Source organism: Ailuropoda melanoleuca, chromosome 4 (genome assembly GCF_002007445.2).
Source record: "Ailuropoda melanoleuca isolate Jingjing chromosome 4, ASM200744v2, whole genome shotgun sequence".
Taxonomy (NCBI): Eukaryota; Metazoa; Chordata; class Mammalia; order Carnivora; family Ursidae; genus Ailuropoda; species Ailuropoda melanoleuca.
Genome location: NC_048221.1, coordinates 16730164 through 16740451, shown reverse-complemented (window position 1 = coordinate 16740451; position 10288 = coordinate 16730164). Strand labels below are relative to the sequence as shown.

At 42.8% G+C, this 10288-nt stretch overlaps 1 protein-coding gene across 1 annotated transcript in view; it reads left to right on the top strand.

Moving 5' to 3' along the window:
- Positions 1–10288, top strand: part of SMARCC1 (SWI/SNF related, matrix associated, actin dependent regulator of chromatin subfamily c member 1) — a 172597-nt gene continuing 162309 nt past the window's right edge. The window contains exons 1-3 of the mRNA XM_034657207.1: positions 1–12; positions 199–729; positions 9990–10109. Of these exons, the coding sequence (XP_034513098.1) occupies positions 1–12; positions 199–729; positions 9990–10109 (663 nt within the window). The remainder of the gene's footprint in view (positions 13–198; positions 730–9989; positions 10110–10288) is intronic.

Here is a 10288-nt window from a genome sequence, read left to right as displayed (position 1 = left end):
ATGGGGCGGAAGGTGTGTGCTGCCGATGCAGCTCCGGGTGGTGGTCCCAGGTGACGTTTACAAAGGCTACGCGACCACTTCGTGCAGGAAGTCTGCGGGCAGGGAGGAAGCAGACGCAGATTCCCACCCCGCGTAGGGGTTCCTCGGCCAGCACTCGACACCCTAAACGGGCTTCCCCTTCGGAACTTCTCACGCCAGATCTTTCCTTTCCGGCGGTGTCAGCGGATGACACAGAACCTCCGTGCAGTGGTTGACGGGATGCAGGAACTTGGATACAGCACAACCCGCAGACGCCCAGGTCGGGCCCTGGAGAAGGTGCGCAGCCTTACTCGGCTGGCGGAAGAGGCGGGGGCAAGTGCTTGTCCCAAGCCCGCCCGGCGCCGGTGCTGCGCATGCGTGCGCGCGTGCCCTCTTCGGTTAGGGAACGAGTCCCGAGAAAGGGAGGGGCCAGCCCTCCGCGCCGGAAGGGGGTTGGCTGGGCGGGGCCGGGAGGCGGTGGTAGCGGCTGCGCGCGCGCGCGCGGGTGCGAACGGGGATCACCGCGAGGGCCGGGGCGGGCCGGGCGGTGGGGACGACGGACGGCGACGATGGCCGCGGCCGGCGGTGGCCGCGGGCCTGGCCGTTTATCGGCGGAAGGACGGTGGCCCGGCCAGCAAGTTTTGGGAGAGCCCGGAGACGGTGTCCCAGCTGGACTCGGTGCGGGTCTGGCTGGGGAAGCACTACAAGAAGGTGGGTTCGCGCGCCCGTGGGGGCCGGGGAGGCCACGCGACGGAAGCCGGGCGCAGCTACTGGTCTCGCGGGCCTCAGGCCGCCCCTCCCCCCCGCGCGCCACGAGGGACAACAAAGGCAGGCGCCGGGCCCGCCACGCCCCCGCCGTCCGCTCTCTGCGCCCGCGCGCCCGGGGCTTCACCGGGCTCTCGGGGCCAGGCCTCTGGGAGTACCCGCACCGCGCCTCGGTGTGCAGGAGCTTCTCGAGCTCAGCAAACCGGAGGGCGTGAATCTCTTTTGTTAGCTGCGCTGGGTGTGTGTACGATGATTATCACAAACTGTCCGAGCCAGGGTTGTAAGAGCAGCTTAAAGTTTTGTTTGGAGACTCACCTTCAGAGTCAAGTGAGGTAGCTAAGGTTCTACTACCTGTTGTTGGTTTGGTAAAGAATGACTAGACGATTGTAGTCGGAAGTTAATAACAGCAGGCCAATATAATGGATGATAGTATTGATGAGCACTGATATTAAAAAAATGACAGTTTTTACTTCATTGTACTTTTAGTTCCGTATAGTGTGGGTACAGCAGTTAACGTTCACTTGTACCTAATGTGTTTGTACCTAATTGTACCTAATGTGCCTTCCCTGCAAACCCCATCTGTACTAGACTGCCGCACTTTATATCACCTTTAATTTCTTTGTACCACTTTGTGAGATTATGTTTTTCATTTAGCTGTTTCTCTTACTTTTGGGCGGTAAGTTTCGCTGGTGACTTAACCTTTTATTTATAACGAGTGTTTTTTAACTTCCCCTTGTAGGTAATAGGAATGAGTCCCTTAGAAGGTGTAATGAAGCAGACAGCCCAAAATACGTCCTCTGCTCCAGATCTCCGAACACCCTTTTCAAGTTCCATACTTCCCCCATTGAGAACCATAGCACTGGGGCAAGAACCTTGTCAGGCCTCTTCACTGCATTCCCCCCCCCCCACCCCGCAATGGCTGGTACTCATTGCCTCGCCCTTAGTAGTTGCTTAGTAAATATTTGTTCAGCGAATGAAAAGACGAAGTGTTCTAGAAACCTATTCATTTGAGTTGTGCAGCGCAATGGAGTCTGTCAGGTTTTGAAGGTTGATAGGGACAGGATCTTGGGTTCCTTTGACATTACACTGTGGTACTTTCAGAAGTGACTGTTTCTTACTGAAGTTTTAGGAAGTGAGAGACAATATATATTTTCATATGCTTTGACTTTTTTCGCCCTAAAATTTTGCAGTTACATTTGGGATTGCTAGTTTTTCTCATCTGCATGTAAGTAGACCGAAATATTGCTCTCGCTTATATAGTAATAAATTGGACACTTTTTTTTGTAGGCAGCAGAGCTTCTAAAAGTGGCTAAGGGAATTGAATATATTTATGTTATGAAAGTATTATTTTTATCATGTGCCCTTCAGCCAATGCTTTCGGTTTTAAATTCAGTGTACCTTAATGAAGCCTTCCGCCTCCCCCAGTCTGAGGTATAATTGGCATAATAACATATTAGTTTGTCAATGTAGTTTTAGCAGAAATGAGGAATATTCCTTTGGATATCAAGGAAGAGAAAGGAGAAAGAGAAATAATAGTTATTTCTACCTCTCCAGACTGTGTACATCTGTTTGGGCCCAATTTTGTTTGAATGGGTTTGTTTGGTGGGTAAAGAAGTGGTTATGGGGTTGACTGAGGGATTTGTCCCAGTGTTGAGGCCATTGAGCAAATGTTGGCTCAGTGTTATTCAGGCCATAAAGATAAAGTTCATCTCAGGGTTTCATAAGGCCAGTGTATATTTCTTGGGCCTCCTCAAATTCAGGATTGTGTATTCCTTATGCCTGACAGCCAGAATCCTGTCAGCCCTAGAGAGTGGTATTGGAGTGGCGAAAGTACCATCCAGGACACAATATATTTCCACTCAGTATACACATTGATGAGTTTTAACTAAAGTTTTCTGTTGCATTTAATACTCCTTTTTTACATTCATAAATCTCAGCAACTGAATGAAACATGACATTGGTAGTCCCATTTTTATTAATGGGTTTATCCATGCATTCCACAAACAACTGGGCATCTAACTGTATCTGGGCACTTAAATCATAGCTCAGATCCTTACAACAGTTGTGAATAATAGATACTTATTTCATTTTACACATGAGTGGAACCTGAGACTCCAGATATAAGTGACTTCTCTAAGATTACAATGAGGAGTGGTAGATTTGGAATTCAGTGAAGGTCTGCCTGGCTCCAAAGCCCCAATTTTTTTGCCACATATAATCCCTCTCATTAAGGAATGTAGTGAAGGTAGTGGAAAATGTAGTGGTAAAGGTAGATATAGACACTTACTTGTAAAACTCATGTGGTTTCAAGTTAAAAGAGAACTTCCTTGTATTGTGTTTGTTTTCTCTGTGTCCTTAGTACGTGTTTGTTCAATGCATGAACAGATTAACTGGTCTAGGAACCTATTCATTTAAGCTTTGTTGATAAATTTGGTTCAGCAACAGAGAAGGGAGAGGGACTTTTTGATTAGGATGAGCTTCAACTAGGCCAAAGAAGTGCGGAGGAGGTGACTCCTGGAGGGAGGCACAGATAGGTGAGTGGGAGCACAGGGCGGTTAACTATTGGCGTGAGGTTGCCTTTTAAGCCCACCTGCAGTGCAGAAGCTGTTCATCTCCTACCTGAGCTGCCTTTGTATTATTGGGTACATGTCTTTCATCCTAACTTTGATGGAGATGAAAGCTGTATTTCTGCCCATGGTTTCTGAGTGGTTTTCAAATGATAAAACCTTACTGATCTTAAATGGTTTCAACTCAGATACCTTGGAGGTGAAAGTTATGTGAACTATTAAGTTCCCAGGTAAATTTCTTCCTGGTTTGACTTATTTGTGAAATAAGATTTAAGATGTTAATCTAAGGGTGATCACCAAAATAGACTAGATCGCCTAAGGAATGCATTTCAGTACACTTTACATAAAGTTTTTAACAAAGACAGTTGTTTTTTTTTGGGGGGGGGCGCCTGGGTGGCACAGCAGTTAAGCGTCTGCCTTCAGCTCAGAGCGTGATCCCGGCGTCATGGGATCGAGCCCCACATCAGGCTCCTCCGCTATGAGCCTGCTTCTTTCTTCCTCTCCCACTTCCCCTGCTTGTGTTCCCTCTCTCGCTGGCTGTCTCTCTCTGTTAAATAAATAAAATCTTTATTTTTTTAATTTTATTTTTTTTTAAGATTTTTATTTATTTATTCGACAGAGATAGAGACAGCCAGCGAGAGAGGGAACACAAGCAGGGGAAGTGGGAGAGGAAGAAAGAAGCAGGCTCATAGCGGAGGAGCCTGATGTGGGGCTCGATCCCATGACGCCGGGATCACGCTCTGAGCTGAAGGCAGACGCTTAACTGCTGTGCCACCCAGGCGCCCCCCCCCAAAAAAAAACAACTGTCTTTGTTAAAAACTTTATGTAAAGTGTACTGAAATGCATTCCTTAGGCGATCTAGTCTATTTTGGTGATCACCCTTAGATTAACATCTTAAATCTTATTTCACAAATAAGTCAAACCAGGAAGAAATTTACCTGGGAACTTANAATACCATAGATAGCATAAAACAGATATATTGATAAAACTTTCTCAACTTACCTTCCTATCTTTCTTTTCTTTCTTTTTTTTAAATCTTCCTACCTTTCTTAATCAAAATACTTGAGACTAAAAATTTTTGGTTGTCTTAAGTAAAACATGCTGTTGAACTTTTTTTTGATCAAAAAATAAAATGTTTATGACTGAAATAAACTGTAGTCATTAAATTTTTTTTCTGTTAATCAGGATTCAGTATTTTGAAAGTTGTCAAGAACCTTTTATGCTTTAGGTAATTTTTTGGAAGCCATTTGAAATGCACTCGATTATGTCACTATAGGATAGTGAATGAGCATTACGCTTTGGAAGATGTGAGTTCAGTACTCTTGACTGCTAATTGGTGATGTCCTTGAGCAAATGACTTGATTCCTGTTTTAATTTTCCATATGTAAATTGAGAGTAAGATTGACTTCCACTAAGTTGTTGAAGATGGGGTTATGTAAATTTGAGGTGGTAATGATATTTTTGTGTATATCCCGTGGTCAGCTTGCTTTATTCTTTTTTTTTTTTTTTTTAAAGATTTTATTTATTTATTCGACAGAGAGACAGCCAGCGAGAGAGGGGACACAAGCAGGGGGACTGGGAGAGGAAGAAGCAGGCTCATCGTGGAAGAGCCTGATGTGGGGCTCGATCCCACAACACCGGGATCACGCCCTGAGCCGAAGGCAGGCGTTTAACCGCTGTGCCACCCAGGCGCCCCAGCTTGCTTTATTCTTATTGGTTAAATAGAATGTTAATATTTTGAGATGTTTAAAAGTTGATTTAAAAACCTTATAGTCATACATTGGCTGCCTTTTGAGTGGGTGTGAGGTATAATTTAATGCATTAACGTAACAGTTCATTTATGAATTAAAAATGTCATCTTTTTCATGTTTGGTAACTTTTGTGGGTGATTTGGGAAAAAGTAACCAAGGTTAAATATAATTAAAATATTGGCGGTGCCTGGGTGGCTCAGTCAGGTAAGCATCTGCCTTTGGCTCAGGTCATGATCCCAGGGACCTGGGATTGGGTTCCGGGATTGAGTCCCGCATCAGGTTCCCTGCTCCACAGGAACCTGTGTCTCCTGCCTTTGCGCCTCTCTCTGTCTCTCCTGAATAAAATAAAAATAAAATGTAAAAAAAAAAAAATTGGTTTTTAAAATAGCTAAGGTAATAATTTTGATTGAACTTTGAACCTGGCCATCTTTATTCTGAAACTATAAGGTTGTCCACATGGAACCTTTTACATGTTTTTGTATTCTGAATGATATATCAGATGAAACATGCATAGTAGTGAAATTTAGAATATATATGAAGCTATGTATATAGCAGTTGCTAAACTTAGTTTTTGCCTAAAGGGTTGAATTGGCTTTTGCTGAACAGCCTTCCTCCAAGATGGTGTGTTTTTCAGTTTTAGGATTTGGCATTGTTTGGTTATCTACAGGTATCTGAAAAATAAAAAGTTTTTAGGGTTATTAATTTTTCATGTTGTTTTACTATGTACAAAAAATTGCAGTACATTATATGAGTTCTTTAAGAAACCTGTTCTTATAAAAATAATAAAGTTAACCTTGTGGATATATGCTCCACATTTTGTCAGTTCTGTAGGATACATTTGAGGAGTTTATTAAAGATTATGTTACGTGAGTGCTATGAATAAGAAATAGTCATAATCGAATATTTTACGAGTATTTCTTATTAAAGAGTTACTATGTTAAGTTGGAAAAAACCAGAGAATGAATTGTCACTTGTAAGTGTATAGTCCTTAAAAAAGTAAACTTGATAATTTTTATGGGAATTGGTAATTGGCAATATATTATAGGAAAGGGGAATTGTAAGTAGTTTTCAACGTTTAAAAATTGTTTAACTGGTTTTTAACTTTTATTTTTATTTATTTTTAAATTTTAAAAAAGATTTATTTATTTGAGAGTGAAAGAAAGCGCGGGAAGAGGGAGAGGGAGAAACAGACTGCCGCGGGGCTGGATGCCAGGACCCTGAGATCATGACCTGAGCCTAAGTTAGAAGCTTAACTGATTGAGCTACCAGGCACCCCTTTAACTTTTAAATTATGATAAAGCATATTCTTTAACTAAGATGTGTAGTAATACCTGAAACAGATTTTTTAAAAAAGTTTAGTGGTTCTTAAGGTGGGTTCCCGTTCCAGTTGTATCACCCAGAACTTCTTAGAAATGCAAATTCTTGGACCTGACCTGTGGAATTAGAAACTGGGTCTAAAATTTGAAGAACATTACTTTAGGGCCAACAGAATTGACATCTTACATGCTTAGTTGTATGAAGTTTGTTTCCATTTTTTGACTGGTATCTGGCACAGGTGTTTCACTTTGTGGATTTATGAAAATGTGTTTTCACAGAATACCCTTAGTATAAAAGAAAACTTTTTATAAGGATGAAAAAGGAGTGGTCTAGAACAGAAATAGGCAGACTTTTTCTATAAAGGGCAGGAGAGTAAAGATTTGGGACGCCTGGGTGGCTCAGTCGTTAAGCGTCTGCCTTCAGCTCAGGGCGTGATCCCGGAGTTCTGGGATTGAGCCCCACATCAGGCTCTTCCCCTGGGAGCGTGCTTCTTCCTCTCCCACTCCCCCTGCTTGTGTTCCCTCTCTCGCTGGCCGTCTCTCTCTGTAAAATAAATAAAATCTTTAAAAAAAAAAATAAAGATTTTAGTCTTTTCAGGTCATGCTGTCTCAGTTATAACTGCTTGACTGTGCTGTTACATGAAAGCAGCCATAGGCTATGTGTAGTGAATATGTGTGCTGTGTTTTGATAAAACTTTATTTATAGGTACTGAAATTTGAATTTCATGTAATATTCATGTGTCATGAAATATTCTTTTTTTTTTGAAGATTTTATTTGCTTATTTGCGAGAGAGAGAGAAAGCACAAGTGAGGGGTAGAGGGAGAGAGAGAAGCAGACTCCCTGCTGAGCAGGGAACCCAACATGGGCTTGATCCCAGGACCCCGAGATCACAACCTGAATTGAAGGCAGACGCTCAACCGCCTGAGCCACCCAGGTGTCCCGAAATATTATTATTCTTTAAAGTTTCTTTCCAGGGGTGCCTAGGTGGTGCAGTCAGTTAAGTGTCTGACTGTTGGTTTGGGCTCAGGTTGTGATATCAGGGTCATGAGATCAAACCCTGTGTTGGGCTCCCTGCTCAGCGTGGAGTCTGCTTGAGATTCTCTCTCTCTCCCTCTGTCCCTCCTGCTCATGCTCACTCTCTCTGAAAAAAATAAATCTTTAAAAAAACGAAATAGAATAAAATTTCCTTCCAACCATTTAAAAATATAAAAACTGTTCTCAGCTTGTGGGCCACAGAGAAACAGGCAGTGGGCTGGATTTTACCAGCCTTTGGTCATGTAATATAAAGCATTCCAACAAAATACCAGTCTTCAGCAAAGCGAACTGCATGCTGGCTGTTTCATTTAGAGTGGAAAGCTAATGCACCTGAATAAATAAAATTTGGAGGATACTAAGCTTTAAGAAGAATTGCCTTTTTATATCATGCTTTATCTTTGCTTGGTAGTGGTACAAATTGAGAGCCATTGAATCTAGTGAGAGTAGACTGCAGCTGATAATCATTTTGCCATATATATATCACTTACAAATATTTTTTGTAATAGAAACCTACCACATTAATCTTGAAATGTTGGATGATACTGAGAAAGAGGTTTATTCCAGGAAGAAAAATTCATTTTATTATCTTTTGTTATCTTTTCAATTTCAAGGAGGTATAGATGTTTTTCCTGCTCAAAATTGGAGGTTTTTTTTTTTTTTTTTTAAAGATTTTATTTATTTATTCAACAGAGATAGAGACAGCCAGCGAGAGGGAACACAAGCAGGGGGAGTGGGAGAGGAAGAAGCAGGCTCATAGCGGAGGAGCCTGATGTGGGGCTCGATCCCACAACGCCGGGATCACGCCCTGAGCCGAAGGCAGACGCTCAACCGCTGTGCCACCCAGGCGCCCCTCAAAATTGGAGGTTTAAAAAATTTTATTGAATGTATTGGCTTTTCAAAGTGATATTGAACATTTCATACTTAAATAAACTTTCACATTTAATTTAACTTGCTAATTTATGCTTTCCTTGTCATGTTACCTGTTATCTTTCCTTGCTTTGGAACTAGCTTGCTGTCTGCCACTAGTTTGGCCTTTGGACATTGTTGACATTAGCGTGGATAACTTTTCAAATATATTTGTTTAAAATTTTTTTAAAAGATTTTATTTATTTATTTGAGAGATAACAGAGATAGCAAGAGAGAGTGAGAGAGAGCACAAGCGGGGAGGAGAGGGAGAAGCAGGCTTCTCACCGAGCAGGGAGCTTGACGTGGGGCTTAATTCCAGGACCCTAGGATTATGACCTGAGCTGAAGGCAGACACTTAACCGACTGAGCCACCCAGGTGCTCCTAAAAAATTTTTTTATTGTAGTAAAAAAAATAACAGAATTTTCCTTCCTCACCATTTTTAAGGGCACATAAAAACAACCATTTTATTATATTCAAAACCTTTTGGCATAAACCAACCATTTTATTATGCTCAAAGTTTCTGTGTATCAGGAATTAGGAAGAGTACAGTGGGGACAGTTGTCTCTGAGAACTTTGTCTAGGGTTTCAACTGGAAAGATTTGATGATTGGGGATAACTTGACAGCTGGGGGCAGAATCTTCTGGAACTGTCTTTCCTCATGTGTCTGGTGGTTGTACTATCAGTCTTTGGGGACATCAGCTGGGGCTTCTGGCCATAGCATTTCCAAGAGGCTTCTCCATGTAGTCTGGGCTTCCTCAAAGTATGGTAGCTTCAAGGTAGTTGGACTTCGTGGTAGTTCAGGACTCCAGAGATGGCTGTCCCCAAAGGACTACGCGGAAGCTTTTGACTTATCCTCAGAGGTCCCATAGCATCACTTTTTCCCCCCACTGCATTCTAATGGTTAGAAGTTAGTCATTAAGGATGGTCTTGATTCAGCAAAAGAAGGGCATACACCCCACTTCTTGATGAGAGGAGTATCAAAGAAATTTGTAGACCTGTTTTAAAAACAGTGCAGTCTGCTCTCTGGCCACAAGTTTTTTATTTATTTATTTATTATTTTATTTTTTAAAGATTTTATTTATTTATTCGACAGAGGTAGAGACAGCCAGCGAGAGAGGGAACACAAGCAGGGGGAGTGGGAGAGGAAGAAGCAGGCAGATAGCGGAGGAGCCTGATGTGGGGCTCGATCCCATAACGCTGGGATCACGCCCTGAGCCGAAGGCAGACGCCCAACCGCTGTGCCACCCATGCGCCCCCCACAAGTTATTTATAGTCATCCCACATAAAAAATACATTTGCTAATAGGTCTCTTTTGATTACAGTATCAGGCTCAAGTTTGAGGCTCAGGATCTCACCATCTAACTTTAGGTCCAGGTGCACGCGAGATGACTTGGATTCATTCCTTGGGCGTGATTTCTCTCCTGAGACCTGTTAACTAAAGAGATCGGCTATCTTTCCCTCCCCAGTGCCCCCAGTATTTATTTTTGTAAGCTCCTTTACAGCAGAGACCATGCTTCAGACCTCTGCAAATCTGTCACCTGGCCTGTGCTTAGTAGGTAATAGGAAGTGAGCTACCATTCTCTGCCGCACTATTGTCCCGGTTTTTGAGTTCCTGTCTTTATCTTTCAGTACGTTCATGCGGATGCTCCTACCAACAAAACGCTGGCTGGGCTGGTGGTCCAGCTTCTTCAGTTCCAGGAAGATGCCTTTGGGAAGCACGTCACCAACCCGGCCTTCACCAAACTCCCGGTAAGTACATTGGCTTACTGTAACGCTGGGGAACCTGCAGTTTCTGTACTTTGAGGTGCAGCCTCCAGCTCTTGCCTTTACTGCTGCTGGCCTGTAGAATAAACAGAGCACCTCAACGGAATTTTAGCTGTAGATTATTATTGCTTTTTAAGTGTAGGAAGCTCCACTTTCAGGAGTCA